General features: G+C 40.6%; 1 protein-coding gene across 8 annotated transcripts in view; it reads left to right on the forward strand.

The window, feature by feature from the left end:
- The window catches only part of LOC132396621 (protein WWC2-like), a 248,051-nt gene that overhangs the window by 162,432 nt on the left and 68,453 nt on the right, over positions 1-17,166 (forward strand). For all 8 annotated transcript variants that reach the window (XM_059974319.1, XM_059974317.1, XM_059974320.1 and 5 more), the window contains 3 exons: positions 4,624-4,753; positions 6,509-6,655; positions 15,759-15,832. In XM_059974319.1, the coding sequence (XP_059830302.1) occupies positions 4,624-4,753; positions 6,509-6,655; positions 15,759-15,832 (351 nt within the window). The remainder of the gene's footprint in view (positions 1-4,623; positions 4,754-6,508; positions 6,656-15,758; positions 15,833-17,166) is intronic.

The raw sequence follows: 17,166 nt of genomic DNA on the forward strand, positions 1-17,166 counted from the left end.
TTCGTCAGGATCCATAGTGTTGGGTTTACAAAGGGGAACTGATGGAGAAGGGTGGTTACCCTTGCCCACTCTGCCCCAGAATATGCAGATCCCATATTGGCCTCTACACCCACCAATGGACAATCCTTTACAAGAACATCATGCTCGATTCGAGTGATCTCTTACTACTTCCTCACATTCTGGAATTGGAATTTGTTTCTTATTGTCATGTGTACTGAGAACAGTGAAAAGCTTGTCTTGCATGCTGTCAATACAGAGTTAATCATTACACAGTGCATTGAGGTTGGACAAAGGAAAATAATAACATTACAAAGTAGGGGATCCCAACCTGGGGTCCATGGACCCTGTGCATAATGATATTGTTCCATGGCATAAAAAAGTTTGGGAACCCCTGCTGCAGAATTAGGTGCAACAGTTACATAGAAAGTGCAGTGATAGAGTGACGTACCAATTGTATGACACTGGTTACTCATTCAGAAGCAGGCCAAATTTAGATGTAAGTTAAAGCATGATTGCCACTCTGGCCGTTCCCTTTTCTCTCCAATACCATCTAGGAGGAGATTTAGGAGTTTGACTGCTGCACCTCTGGACTTCAGAACAGCTTCTTCACCACTGCAATCAGATTCCTGAAGCATTCACCTCTTTCATATCCTCCTCCAGGCAGTACTGCCGTGTCCTTGCACTGCTAACTCTGCATCTCCGAGTTATTTCATTATTGTCACCTCAGCATTTCACTTTGTGGAACATCAGACTGCAATGCAGCCTTTGCATCATTCTGCAGTTTTGTCCTTGTCGTATTTATTATACCCTTGACTTACAGCATTTAGAAGTAACTTGAGACAGAAACACTCTAAGTGAAATCTTTCTCTGTGCAACAGTTCTCTCTTGGGAACCCAACTGGATCCAAATCTGATATTAACCCCCTTCCCTAGTGACTGACTCACCTGCTCTTTATACCCCGTCTCCAGTCCTCTCACCCTGTATGATTCCCACTCCTCCTTACGCCAGCCTTCACAGTCCACCAAACAACCTGGGCCATTTGCAAATGGAGAGAAGGAATCTGAGCAAGATGAGCGGGGAAGGCTTTATCTTGCATGTGTAAAAAGAAACCTGCTCGAGCAGGTCTTTGTTAAATGTATTGGCTGCTTCAACTTCAGATACTTTTTTGTTGCCAATCTGAATTATTTCAAGTACAGTATGTAATGTGGTAGGCTTAATGGGCCATGTTAAGAACCCACATCAGGATAGATGTATTGCTTATTTATACAGAGCACTAGTGCAAAGAAATGGACCCTTTTGGCCCATCTAGCTAGTTCCAACATGTTTTTCTACTTGTTCCCATCTACACAAACCGAACCATCTCATTCATGTACCTACACAAGCTTCTCCTAAATGTTACAATTGAACTCGCATCCACAACTTCCTCAGGTAGCTCCTTCCACACTCTCACCACCTCTGACTGAAGAAGTTCTCCCTCAAGTTCCCCTTAAATATTTTACCTTTCACCCTTAACCTAAGACCTGTAGTTTTGATCTCGCCCAGCCTGAAGGGAAAAATCATGCATGTACTTACCATATCGACACCACTCATAATTTTGTATACCTCTATAAGATCTCTCTTCATTCTCCTGTGCTCCAGGGAATAAAGTCCTAACTGATTTAACTCTTCCCTCAAGCTCAGTTCAACATCCTTGTAATTCATGTACACAAGAGGCTATAATCTTAACTTTTGAAATGTTATGGTGAACCTCTTCACAATTTTCTGATTTTACTAATAAATGCAATACCCTGCCCTTACCAAGGTCTCATCACCAGGACAGTGAGCTGTTTCTGTACTGCTGACCTGTACTGCACTTTACTATGCGCATTTGAAATTTTATTTATAGTACAATAGTGTGTGATGCATGTTGTGTGGGTGCAAAATGGTCTGGAGGAACATAATTTTGTTTGGTTGTATATATGCAAAAAAAACATATATACAATACACTTGAACTTGAAATATGGTATGGAAAGCTTATTTGAGTTTTTATTTCAGATTTTCAAAACCCTTGTAATTTTTGGCTTTCACCTACAGTAGAAATATGGAACTCTCTTCCACTGAAACAGGTCTGGACACAAAGGGTTACTTGATTATTTCAAACCAAGATTAATTGATTTTGAATAGGCATGAGTAACAATGAATATATAAACAATTCAGATAAATGAAGCTAAGAATTAGTGCAGTCATTCTTTAAATGAATAAGCCCTGGGGAATAAATGGTTTATTATATTTTGCTGTTAAACCAGTGAGCTGATAAGATGAAATGGTTGATACTTCCTCTTCCATTGATTTGTTTTACTGTAAACTTGAAGAAAGTGGCTATCGATGAATACAGCAACATGCTACTTGCTTCCCAAATGGACTGTTTGAAAATCCAATCCCTGTCAGTAATAAAGTACATGTTATTTGCAAGTTCAAATTTTATTGTCATTCAACCACACATGAAAACAGCCAAACGAAACAGCGCTCCACAGGGCCAAGGTGCAAAACGCAGTACCAACAGTTATACACAGCACAAGGCCAGTATAATTACAATAGTAATGAACATAGACATAAAATAATACAGCCCTAGTCCCTGAGTGTCATGCCTTGTAGATTGATGGTGCATGGGATGTTGTCAGCAAGAACAAGCCTGCAACAGTCCGCAGCCCAATGCAATCCGGCTCACTTTTCACCGAGCGAACCCTGGAGAGCAGCACCAGTAGGAGGGTGATTCTAACCCAGCTTGGAATCCAATGTGCCACACTGCCTCTGGGGTCTCATCCCCTGGGTGGCTGCAACAGGTAACCCTGCACAGCTCTCTATTATCAGTCTCACCATTGAAACAGTGAACCGGACTTGCAGTATTCTACATTCCCAATGTCCAATAGGGTCTTACAATCAATAGAAACACATCCACGTACTGCCTCCAGTACCTTCCTGTGGCAGTCTGCATCATGGTCTGTAACAAGTTCAGCTCCAATGTTTTCAAGCAACTTGCTGGTGGGTAGACCTGCAATACTTGATGTTCTTAATATCCAGCAGTGTCTTCCAAACATAAAATCCATGTAAAGGACAAATTTTCCTTCATTTGAACCCCACAAGTTCAGTGCAACTGAGTGGCAGCACATCGCTTTTCTTTCAAATTTCAGTTCAACTGAACTGGGATCTGGAAACAATCGAGGTATCTGTACACTACATAAACACAGCAGCCACTTTATTAGAACCCAGTGTAGCGTTCTGTTACTGTAACCCATTCACTTCAAGGTTCAAAGTGCTGTGCATTCAGAGATAGTCTTCCACATACTACTTTTACTTGAGTTACTGTTGACTTCTTGTGAGCTTGAACCAGTCTGGTCATTCTCTTCTGATCTCTCTCATTAGTAAGGCATTTTTTGCCCACAGAACCGCTGTTCATTGGATTTTTTAAAAAATCTTGTTTTTTTTGTATCACACTCTTAAGTTCTAGAGATTGTTCTGCATGAAAATCATAGGAGATCAGCAGTTTCTGATTTACTCCAACCACCCAACTGACACCAATAGCCAGTCACATGTCTTCACCATTCTTCGTTGGCTTGGTCTGAAAACCAACTGAACCTCTTAACCATGTCTGCATGCTTTTATGCTTTGAGTTGCTACCACATGATTGGCTGATTAGAAATTGGCATTAACGAGCAGGTGTACATAATAAGGTGGCTATTAAGCTTAATGCTTTTTAATTAGAACACATTCATCAAATGCCATTAAGAGCACTAGTATTTGCCATTACTAAAATATTGTAGATTTATACAATACCTATAGCCATATTTTTTCTCTGTGTGCTCAAAGTTCTTGTGATAGGCATGAAAACTTTCCCCTTCCTTCATGCCAGCATTGTTATTAAAGTTTCAGTAAAGCATTAAAATGTAGGTTCAGAAAGTAACTAGCATTTTCAGTGCAAAACCTCTAATGCAGGGTTTTCCAACCTTTTTTATGCCATGGACCAATACCATTAAGCAAGGGGAACATGGACCCCCAGGTTGAGAACTTCTGCTCTAGTGCAGCAATATTGAATAATTGCTGGTGATATATTTATCATATTAAAGTGGAACTACAATAATGGTGGGTTTAGTCCATTTTGTTATTGTTAATTTAAGTGATGCACTTCAGTAACAAATTATATGAAGATATTTGTTCAAATATTCCTGGAAACATATATTGATATTTTTCTTTAATGTTACAGTGGAGTCTTTATTTCAAAGGTATTCTTTGACTGCAAAGAGCTTTGGAACATTCTCAGAGGAGTATGAATCATGGTGGAATCATAATGGTATGAAAGGAAGTCATTGAAAGCTTTAGGTCTGTGCTGATCCAGTTATGCTGTTTCCCTATGGCACTGAAGATCACTCTTTTACATTTGAATTTACAGTTTTCCATTGGACACGTGGAATCAATTAATTCACTCCTAAGATCTGTCCTGTTTAAAATTAATGGACTGAAAAATGTACCAAGGAGGTATCAGTCGCATTGCTTAAACTGGTTCTTTGAGATGATTACATTTTATCCTCGCTATAATGTAGTTTCTCTTTTGACTTTTCATCAGTATTTTTGTTTCTTCTCTTATAGAATCGATCGCAAGATGTCAGGAGTCCACAGTGGTTATGAACTGAGCGAGGCCAAAGCCATCTTAAGTGAATTGAAAACCATCAAGAAGGCCATTAGTATAGGGGAGAAGGAGAAGCAAGATCTAATGCAGGTACCAGTGAGGTTTTTAAAAAGACTTGTGAGTTGAAGTTCATGCCCAATACACTGGGAAACATCCTTCCTCGTTTATTTCACTGAGGCTCTGAGCATCACTGATTTGTGGCTGAACGAAGGCAATATTTGGGAGCTTAGTATCAAAGGCTATACTTTGTATTGAAAGGACAGGCAGGAAAGCATTGGCAATGGTGTGGCTCTGTTAGTAAGAGATGAATTGCATCTTTAGAAAGAGGTGACATAGGATCAGAGAATGTTGAATCTTTGTGGGTGGAGTTAAGAAGCTGCAAGGGTTAAAAAAACATTATAGGAATTATATATTGGCCTCCAAATAGTAGCTGAGATGTGGGGTTGAGATTGCAAAGGGAGCTGGAAAAGGCATGTAATAAGGATAATGGCACAATTGTAATGGGGGACTTTAATATGCAAGCGGATTGGGAAAATCAGATCACAAGAGAGGGAATTTGTTGAATGCCTAAGAGATAGCTTTTTAGAGCAGCTCGTGCTTGAGCCTACCGGGAAAAGGCTATCTTAGATTGGGTGTTCTGATATAACCCAGACCTTATTAGGGAGCTTAATGTAAAGGAACCTTTGGGAGCCAGTGATCATAATATGATTGAATTCATCCTGCAGTTTGAGAGGGAGAAGCATGTCATATGCATCAGTATCCTAATGGAATAAAGGGAATTACAGAGGCATGAGAGAGGAGCTTGCCCACGTGGATTGGAGGAGGATACTGGCAGGGATGACAGCAAAGCAGAGATGGCTGAAGTTTCTGGGAATAGTTTATAAGGTACGGGACAGATACTCCCGACAGAAGAAATAGTTCTCAAATTGCAGAGGTCGGCAACTCTGGCTGACAAGGGAAGTTAAGGACTGCATAAAAGCCGAGGAAAGGGCAAATAAAATAGCAAAAGTGAGTGGGAAGTTGAATGATTGGGAAGCTTTTAAATTCCAACAAAAGGCAACTAAAAAAAGCTATAAGAAGGGAAAAGAGGAATTATGTGGTTAACTAGCTAATAATATAAAGCAGGAAACTAAATTTTTTTTCAGTTATATAAAGAGTAAAAGGGAGGTGAGAATTGATATTGGACGATTGGAAATTGATGCTGATTATGTAGTAATGGAGGACAAAGAAATGACAGATGAACTTAATGGGTACTTTGCATCAGTCTTCAGGAGTGAGTGCCATTGCTATTTCAAAGGAAAAAGCCCCAGGCAAACTTAACAATCTTAGGGTGGATAAGTCGCCTGGACCTGATGGACTTCCTCCCAGAGTATGGAGGGAGTATGCTGAAGAGATGCATTGGTCATGATCTTTCAAGAATCACTTGATTCTGGCATGGTCCCAAAGGACTGGAAGGTTGCAAATGTCACTCCATTCTTTAAGAAGGGAGGAAGGCAAAAGAAAGGAAACTATAGGCCAGTTAGCCTAACCTCAGTGGCTGGGAAAGTGTTGGAGTCCAGTATTAAGGATGATGTTTCGGGGTATTTGGAGACAAATGACAAAATAAGTCAAAGTCAGCATGATATCTGTAAAGGGATCAATTCTCGATGGACTCTACTTTATCCAGTTGCAGCTTGGTCACATTAGGAAAGCTTGACTGGGTAGAAAGCTGGAACACTGTGTTTCCTTTTGTTTTTCCTTCCCAAATCCGAAGGAAATTCCACGCTCTTTTCCAATGATATACTGTTTTGTTCCTGTAAACATAATTCCAGTGAATACATCTTTTCTTTGATTGTTTCCTCCCAGAGCCTTGCCAAGTTGAAAGACCGATTCCATTCCAAGCAGCTCATGGGACCCTCTGAATCAGGCTTGCAGTCCAATCCAGCCAATTCCCATCTCTCCATCTCCAGACAGTGCCTAGATGCTGGTTCCCAAACGGATATCGTTGGTGATGTGAGTATTTAATTTTTTTTCAGTGATCCTTTCAGTTTGCTTCCTGTCTTGACCCTGCCATGCAGACGTAAGTGTATAATCACCAAAAATTGTTTTGAACTGCCGAGCTCATCCCTTCAAATTTTGTTCTTTTGCAAGGACTTAACTTTTGGAGCTTGATGCTGGGCATGGGAAAGAGAAAGGCACTACATGTGTCAATAAACCTTTCAAATGTGTGGAGAAACAATTGTTTATATAAATGCATCACCACATGGAGTCAGAGAGGCCCAGAAACAGGTCCTTTGGTCCATCTACTTAATGTCAAAGTATTATCCTGGCTAGTTCCATCGACACGCACCTTGACCTTAGCCCTCCCATCTGTGTACTTATCCAAATTTCCTCTTAAATATTGAAATCGAACCCATATCCACCATACAGCTTGGCAGCTGGCAGCTTGTTCCACAATCACAGCACCTAGTGAGTGAAGAAGTTCCCCCTTGGTTCCCCTTAAATACTTTACCTTACATCCTGAACCTATAACCTCTAGTTCTAGCCTCACCCATCATCTAATGCTGTCTGAAGTCAGCAGTGTCGCCTCAAGATCACTTCAGGTCATCGTCACAAAGGATAGCCATTCATGCACATGGGATTTTGTAGACCTGAACCATGAGACTGGTTGTGGTATAAAACTTTTATGCAACTGCTTCATTGATAATGTTGCTGTTGGCTTCCTGGGTTCAGTCCTGGGCCTAAGTGCCTGGAATTCCTTCCTTTAAACTCCTCCGTCTTTCTTCCCTACTTCAACCCAACATCACTTCATGTGGTTTCATAGGAGGCTAATGCACCATTGAGCCACCATGTTGTGCAGCAAGTCAAGCAGGATTTTTACTGATGCTACCTGATAAGCCTTTCAGTTTTCTGCCAATAATAGCAAAAGATCACATGCAATCCCCAGAGAAAACACTATAAAAAAACAACATGCATGCCCTTTTCAGAGGAATTTTTCTCCAACATATAAATGTTTGAGCATGTGTCATTGTGCCTCAAATGAAATGTTGGATTAGTGATTCAGCAATCTGCGGTATGCAGATGTATCCAGAGGGCATTAAGAGAAAACCAGACCCATGCAGAGATTTACTGGTGAATTTGTAGTTTATGAGGAACTGAACTGCTTTGCAGTGATTAGTGACATAGAAGAGAGCTAGTGTTAACAGTGTCAAGTTTTATTGCTGTGTGAGGTTAACGAACAGTCAGAAGGTTTTGTGTTCTGTTTCAATATTGGCATTGTGTGCAGAATTGTCCTTGAGAACGGATTGATTGTCATCAGTTTATTTCATTAAGAGCAACTTGAAAGAAATGATAAGATTACCAAATCAAAGTAACACCAGACATGTGCAGTTATTGGTTAGCCTGCTGTTGGAATTATTTGCATAGGGCACAATCTACAAAGATATTTGAGGCCATGGAGAGCAGGAGTAGGTCACCTGGTCCTTCTAGCCTGCTTGGCAATTCTTCAAGATTATGGCTGGTTGCCTGCCTTTTCGCTAACCACCCCCATATCCCTTGATCCCCTCTCGTAAGTCTTCATGACATAAGAGTTCATTCAGCCCATTAAGTCAATGTTAGCTCTTGGTCCCACTCCCAATCAGTTATTTAATTCCATGTAACCTATTCTCATCAACATTGTCCTATCTTCGCATCCAAGTTGTGTTATTACATATCGCAAACTTTAAAGATCCTAGCACCAATCTCTGTGGGCCCACCACTGTTCACAGACTTTCAATTAGGGAAACAGCCCTTCAACACCACTTTTTGCTTCCTATCAGCAAGCCACTTTTGCATCCAAATTGCCAGCTGGCCTTGAATTCCATAGGTTCCAGCCATCTGGACCAGTCTACCATGGGCAAGCTTCTCAAAGACCTTACTAATGTCCATGAAGACAACATATACTGCCTTATTTTCATCAATTGTGAAGTAACCTACCAGTCAACACAACCCTGAGATGTGGAAAGAAAGTGGAGCCCCAAGAGGAAACCCACATGTTCATGGAGAAATATGGGCAAAGTCTAATTTATTATCCAGGAAATCTCTCTATCTCTGTTTTGAATGACTCAGTGACTGAGGTTTCAAAGCTCACCTGGGCACAGAATTCCAATGATCACCACCACCATCTGAGTGAAGAAATTGCACCTCACTTCAGTTCTTGATCATCTTTTCTGGGAATTGGTGACTGAGTCAACATCCCTCTGTGAGAGGAGGCATCTTTCTCGCATCCTGTCAAGCCCTGAAGGAACTTTTAAATTTGAATGAGATCAATTTTCCTTCTTCTGTTGTAGAAAGTACAGTTGTTTTCTACTCAATATCTCTCAAAATGGCAAATCTGCCATCCCAAAAACCAGTCCACTAAATCTTCACTGCACTTTGTTTATGACAAGTATTTCTATAGTTAAAGAAACCAGAACTATATGCAGTTGAGTTTGAAAACACTTCCTCTCCTCAACCTTACTGCTATTTCTGGTAACATTATGTCTCTTGGATTTAATACCATCTTTCACATCTCCTGTCAGCAACAGATGGGCTATATTTCCTGTTAGGTTTCTGTGCCTAAAAGGAATTTTTTTTTCTGAAAATTATGCACTATTTCTTCAAATGGTTGCCAGAGCCTGTCCAACAACACGTCTTTCAACGTACTTTCCCAGTCAACCACATTCATTTCTCCGCTTCTATTTCCATGGTTAGCCTTGATTAGGTTTACAAACTGGTTTCAGATTGAACCACACCACTTTCAAACCTAATGGACAATAGTATCATCTTTTAGTCACTCCTCCCACAAGGCTTCAGAAGAGATTCACAAAGATGATTTCATTTAGAGGGAAATTAAGATAAACCCCTTTAAGGGAATATGGAGCCTGATCAAGTGTATCCTTGGATGTTGTGAGTAGCAAGGGAAGAAATTGCTGGGGTCCTGGATGAGATTATTCTAATTTCTTTATTTAGCTTAAGATGGGAAGGTGGCTAATGTTGTGTCTTTATTTAAGAAGGGCTACAAGGGCAAGCTAGGGAAGAAGAGCCCCTTGAGCCTAACATCATTGGTGGGTAGGTTTCTGACAGGATTTAGAGCATCCACCTGCATTTGGAAAGACAGAGACTGATTAGGGAAAGCTAACATGGTATTATGCACAGGAAATTATGTCTCAAGAATGAGGATGAGATTTTGAAGAGGGCAGGATGGTGAGCATTGTTTATGTTGATTATAGCACAGTTTTTGACAATGTTCTACATGGTAAACTGGTCTGGAAGGTAAGACCATATGGGATCCAGGGTGTGCCGGTGACTTGGATATAAAATTGGCTAGGTGGAGGGAATCAGAGGATTGATTTTCAGAATGGAATCCTGCGACCAGTGGTGACCACGGGGACTGGTGCTGGGTTCACTGCTGTTTGTCATTAGTATTAATCATTTGGATGGGAATACTGGTGATGCACTCAGCAAGCTTCCGAATGACACCAAAGCTGGTGGTGGGGCAGACAGTGAAGAAGGTTGTCTAAGGTTACAAAGATCTAGATCAACTGGAAAAGTGGGCAAAGATTGGCAGATGGAATTTAAATCAGAAAAGTGTAAAGTGATATATTTTGGGAAGTTAAACCAGAACAGGGCTTACCAAGTGTACCTTAGGACTCTGAGGAGTGCTATAGAATAAGAGAAAACAAAGTTGTAAGTCCATTGTTCCTTGAAAATGGCTGAAGTGTAGAGCAAATGAAGAAGAAGGCCTACAGCTTGTTTTCCATTATCAGATGGGGTACTGAGCATGAGCTGGGATGTCATACCGCCAGTATAGGATATTGGAGAGACTGCAACTGGAATATTGCATGCATTTCTGTTCTCCATCCTGTAGAAGGGAGGGGATTAATCCAGAGAGGATGCAGGAAGGATGTTGTAGAGACTGGGGTGCTTGAGTTAGGAGAAGAAACTGGGCAGATTGTGACTGTTTTCTCTGGAGCAAAGAAGGCTTAGGGCTGATCTTACAGAGATATATATAATCATTAAGGTCATAGATAAAGTGAATGTCCACTGTCTGTTTCATAGAGACATGAATATAAATCTAGAGGGTATAGGTTTAAGGTGAGAGGAGAAATATTTAAAGGTGATCTGAGGGAGAAATTCTTCAATCCAAAGATGGTGGATATTTGGAACAAACTAGCAGAGATGGTGATAGAGGAAGCTACAGTTACAATGTTTAAAAAAACACATTTGGACAGGTTCATGGATTGGAGACATTGAGTGGGAAATGTGCAAAATGCAGGCAAAAAAAAAAACTGGCTCATGAAGGCACCTTGGTCAACTTGGACAAGTTGGGCTGGATGGCCCAACATTACAACGTTTGAAGTCAAATTGAATTTATTGTCATGTGCACAAGCATAGTGAGGTAGAGGTACAATAAATATCTTGCGACTGGATTCAAGGAAATTCCTCCTACTTTTCGTAAGACAGGACATGTTCTACCAGAAATAACAGAGGAAAGAAGACTCAACAATCATTTTGAAAGATGTGGATAACAGCACAGATTGATTTCAACTCACAATGGGACCAATAGTAAATGACAACAATAAAATCTGTACGTGCTGAAATTTTGAATTGTAAACATCAGCAGGCCAGATAGTGATTGTGACAAAAGAAACAGGTTTCTCTTCCCAGATTCATTGCCTGACTGACTTGCTATTTGCAGTCTGTTTTCCTTTTTGTCAACGTTGGCTGACTTGCTGAGTGCTTCCAGGACGTTTTGCTCTTTCCCCCCCCCCCCCCTATTTTGGACAACAAGCCTCCTGTTCTGTAAAGTTGAAACATTTATAATGACTGAAACCATTTGGGAATTGGGCCTTATGGACCAAGAGAGTTCGAGGATTTTCCGTTTTATGTCCTGAGTTAGATTGTCTCAACCAATTAGGAAAATTAGAAATAGAATGGGCTGAGGTTTAAGGGGGGCAGCTGCTCTATTTCCTAAACCTTTGCTGTGACCCCTTCTTCAAACGGAAGTACCACTAAAAGACAGCATCCATCATTAAGAATCCCCGTCACCCAGGGCATGCTGGGAGGAGGTACAAGAACCTGTAGACATGCCCTCAATGTTTTAAGAAAAGCTTCTACCTCTCCGCCATCAAATTTCTGAACATACAATGAAGCAACCTATGAACACTACCTCAAGATATTTGCTCAGATATATTTCTTATTGTAATTTATAGTTTTTAATGTATTGCAACGTCCTGCTGCTGCAAAACAACAAATTTCACACCATATATCAGTGATATTAAACCTGATTCTGGTTCTGAAAACATGCCAGAATCAATATGTTACACGAGACCCACATCAGGATTGGTTGGAATGCCCACAAGCTAAATATCCTGCCAAATACAACTTCTGGCATGTACATGAAAAATAGCCACAAGATGCCCATGGCTGGTATGGAATCCTATGCTAGCATAAACCACGAAGAGTTTTGTTTTAATTATATCCGGCCAGATTCTGCTTGCATTCCAATCTGTTTTGCACACTACACGTTTACTGTAGACAGCAGCTCACCTTCCTTCACATGGTACCCAATAATATATGCAATTAACTTCTTCAAAAAACCAGCCAGAATAGCCTATTAAATCATACGAGTGAACTCTCTCCAATTATAGCTTGCTATCTGAGCACTAGAATATTTGCTGATGGCATCTTAAGCGTACGGTGATAAATCCATGTCACGCATAGGTCAAGCTTCAAAATAAGCATCCTGTGGAATAGATTTGAGCCATGATCTGATTTTTGTACAGAGGAATTCTAATTGAGTAGAAATATTTAAGCACTTGAAGTCCAGTCATTGCGAGGATTCAGAGTTCATGTGATATTTACAAGGTACAGGTCGTTTTGAGCCCCGTGGCCTTTATCACCTTCCTTCTTGCATGTGGTTGTGTGTGTTTTAAAAAATAACACCATTTTGCACGGGAATTGGGTTGCAAATTATCGCTTATTTGAAGCACACGCAAGAGCTTTGTGTCCTTGTTTTGAAGGTGAATATGTGCAAGATGTTTTGGTGGGCTGTTGGTAGTTCACTGCCAAAGGCAGTGTGGATGCAGTGAGTTAAAAAGTCATTAAAGTCCAGTGTATTTGCATTTGGTAACAAGACCAGCAGCAGGAAACGTTGCTAACTGATAACAAAAGATGCTTGCAGGGTGAAATTAAAGAAAAGCTGACTCTAGTTAGGCCACCCTTGGAGTACTGTGTCCAGTTCTGGTCACCTCACTATAGGAAGGATGTGGAAGCATTGGAAAGGGTACAGAGGATATTTACCAGGATGCTGCCTGGTTTAGAGAGTATGGATTATGATCAGAGATTAAGGGAGCTAGGGCTTTACTCTTTGGAGAGAAGGAGGGTGAGAGGAGACATGATAGAGGTGTACAAGATATTAAGAGGAATAGACAGAGTGGACAGCCAGCGCCTCTTCCTCAGGGCACCACTGCTCAACACAAAAGGAATGTGCTTTAAGGTAAGGGGAGGAAAGTTCCAGGGGGATATTAGAGGAAGGTTTTTCACTCAGAGAGTGGTTGGTGCATGGAGTGGTTGGTGCACTGCCTGAATCAGTGGTGGAGTCAGATACACTAGTGGAATTTAAGAGACTACCAGACAGGTATATGGAGGAATTTAAGGTGGGAGGTTATATGGGAGGCAGGGTTTGAGAGTCGGCACAACATTGTGGGCCAAAGGGCCTGTAATGTGCTGTACTGTTCTATGTTCTATGTTCTAAGTTTGAAAGTGAACAAATGGCTATCCAACCTTCATGTTGTGTAACACATACAAATGGTGGAGGAACTCAGCAGGTCAGGCAGCATGTATGGAAAGGAATGACGAGTCTATGTTTCAGGGTGAGACTCTTCAGGACTTTCGGCTTGAAACGTCAACTTTATTCCTTTCTATAGATTTTGCATGACCTGCTGAATTCCTCCGGCATTTTATATATGTTACTCTGGATTTCCATCATCTGCATAATCTCTTGTTTTCACATAGTGTTGACAGGTCTTGATATTAAATATTAAAACTAATCACGATTTTGGTTTCCCAGGCTTCAGCCACAAGAGCTGTAGATTTGAATATTGATAAATAGTTGGCATACACGGAGTCAGTGAAATAGCACCACAAAAATTTTGAAAAACAACTTGTATTTATGCACATTGAAATGCAACTGGTTTTAAGAGAGGGAAATTCCAGAGTTTAAGATCTTGGCAACTGAAGCCGCAGCTGCTAATCCCCTGAACTGAGCAAATGGCTAGGACATTACAGAGAGCAGTTAACATTGAGAGATGAGCTTACTGTACTCACTGTATAGCCAGACAGGATAAAGGCAGATAGTGAAGCAAATACTGTATGTTTTAACAATGATTCAGTAGATAGCATTAATGACATTAACACTTTATATTCAGCAACCAAGAAGAGTGTTGCTTTTGCTCATTAGAGAGCTGGAGGGATTACAGTTAGTAAAGGGCAGGAACTACAGATAGTAAGAGGGAGCACTTCAGTAGTTGATGCAGGCTGAATGGTTCCCAGTGAAAGAAATGATATAGGCAGAAGGACTTTGCACAACAAATTCACGGTGTCTGGAATGAGAGAATTGAGTTCAACTAATCAAGCCTAGACATAATTAAGATACAGGCAGAGTTTCAGCAGCAGATGAACTGAAGGAGATCCACAGTGGGAAACATGAAAAAATCTGCAGATGCTAGAAATCCAAAGCAACAAACACAAAATGCTGGAGGAACTTAACAGGTGGGGTAGCATCAATGGAAAAGAGTAAACTGTCAGCATTTTGGGCCAAGACTCTTCATCAAAACCTAAACAGTCCTGGCCTGAAATGTCAAATGTTTACTCTTTCCCATAGATGCTGCCCGGCCTGCTGAGTTCCTCCAATATTTTGTGTGTGTTGCCTCAGAGTGATAATGCTATTATCTGATGTCTGGAATTGATATGTGATTCAAAACTCATCTTGGAGGCAAATGTGAGATCAAGGTTGTGGATTTCCTGGTTTAGTTTCAGACAAACACCAGGGAGAGGGATATAATGGGCTACCATGGAAGTCTGAGGCAGGGACTGAAGATGTGGCTTGTGGTTATTTAGTTGGAAATATTTCTGTTCAGCCAATACTGAATGCAGGACAAACAGCCTGGCAATTTAGAAACTGGAGAAGTGAAGAGGTGATGATACAGTAGGAGGAACTCAGCAGCCCGACCTGCTGAGTTCCTCCAGCGTGTTGTACGTGTTGCTTTGACCCCAGCATCTGCAGTGTACTTTGTGTTAATGATACAGTAGACCTGAGTGATATCAACATATATGCAGAAGCAGGCAAGAAAAGGGTCTCCAAAACATCGACTGTTAATACTCTTTTCCATAGATGCTGCCTGGCCTGCTGAGTTCCTCCAGCATTTATTGTGTGTTGCAAGAACTGTCTATGTATTGGAAGATATTAACAATGGTCAATGAGAAGAAAGCTGGGACAAAGGACAAATCATTGCCAAATGATGGTGGTATGGAAGGGAAAGCCATCCTTGAGGACTCAACAGTTAACAGCTTGATGGATAAGAATAGGACTTGAGCAAGTGTGATATTGGTGGAGATATATAGGAGGATTATGGTGAATTTAATTGTATCAGTAGAGAGAAATACATCCACAGACAATACTGACAGTGCTTTGTACTCTGGTCTGCTTCCTAATTTCATAATTCCACAGTCACGGCACAATACACTGGTAGATGATGGTGTATTCAGTACTACAAAGAAAAGATCTGTGGTTCTTCTGACTGTGTTGGAAACTGGATGGGCTGTAAGTGTCTCCTATTGATCCTCCATTGAAATACGGTAATTGCTTGGCAAGCCCACAGTATCAAGCTACAATGACTACATTCAATTATGTTTTAGAAATCTGATATATGCAAGACATTTTAAATTGACGACATTTTAAACAGGCTGATGTAATCTAACTTTTTGAACGTGTACAATTGTTTGATCAGGAGGTGACAAGATTAAAAATAGAAAAAAAGTAAAAATATATTGCCTGATTTTACAAATGTTTGTACTTAAATTGGTTTTTTTTTAGTTTGGTCCAAGAAGCCAAGCCAATCTGGCAGAAAAAGTCAGGCTAAGTCTTCAATATGAAGAGGCAAAGAGAAGGTAATCATGAATAGCTGGTAAATAATTGCAAACATTGTTTCTGCATGTTTTCTTATTTGGGAAGATGTTAGTCCAATTGCTATCTGTGCGCATCACTATATTCAATTAGAATTGAGTTTCTTCAACTCAAGTTGTGGGAGGAGAAACTCCGTTTTAACATCTGGGCTGGATTCCAAGCACCAGTACCAGAGGCAAAAGAACACAATGGGTGGGGAGACTTCCTATCATGGCCACCTTGTGACCACAGCCGGAAAATCTTTCGCATTCCACTCGGACGCAACAAGTATTCAACAGGAAACCATCCCACCATGTTTACGGTACTAACAGCACACATTTACTGGAGGAGATTCCCACAGTCAGTAGTGAGTGATAGAAAGGTTATATGTGGGGGTTTATTGTTAGAGGCTCTGTTGAAGAGAAAACATTCTAATCCGGATATCCATTTAATATCAGTGATTCTTAATACATTAATATTCATCAATTTGTAATAAACTTGAAATAAATTGAGGCAAAAGTTGACACCGTATATGTTCTTATGGAAGATTCGTGCAGTTTTAATTGCATTATATAATTAAAGAATGTGTATATGTGTACATGTGTGTATACATAATATAGATGCAATGAATTGATTTTTGATTTATTTTTCTTTTAAGTGTCACTTAGTCAAATACTAATGCTTTCTAATTTAAATATTTCCTAGGTTTATTTACTTACAGCAATAACCATTGCAAAACAGGGTCTTTCCTATGATTGGGAAAACTTGTTTACCTATTTCCCCTTTGTTTGCAGCTAAGACGGAGTAGGAGACCAGGCCATTCTGATCTGACTGCTTGTATTTTAAATTGTTGGTAAAAGGGCATCCACTCCATTCGGGTGGGGCCGCTGCGAAAAAAAAAGATTGACCTGAATTCCAAAGCACATTAGGAAGTTTCATTATAATTGGGAGCTCTGTGTTCCATGATAGGAGACAGCAGTTTCCTCCTCTTTGATACCTGATGGGTAAAATAATAATTGCTGGCCACTAATTCCTACAGAGTGAAATTTGACATCATGAATAGTTGTGGTGCTTCATTCCCAGGTGAGCTTTTATGCACACTTTGAAAGGGAGAATAAAACTACACCTGTACGAATCCCTGCAGCTCTGGAGTCCCTGTGCTCACTGTCTCAGAGGACGTTGTCAGATCATCTTTCAAGAGTGAGAACACTTGCAAAGAAGTCAGGCCTTGATTGTGTACCTAGTAGGGCACTAAAAACCAGTGCCAACCAAGTGGCAGGAGTGTTCAAAGTCATCTTCAGTCACTCATTGCTGCAGCTAAAGGCTCCTGCCTGCTTCA

Source organism: Hypanus sabinus, chromosome 7 (genome assembly GCF_030144855.1).
Source record: "Hypanus sabinus isolate sHypSab1 chromosome 7, sHypSab1.hap1, whole genome shotgun sequence".
NCBI classification, from domain to species: domain Eukaryota; kingdom Metazoa; phylum Chordata; class Chondrichthyes; order Myliobatiformes; family Dasyatidae; genus Hypanus; species Hypanus sabinus.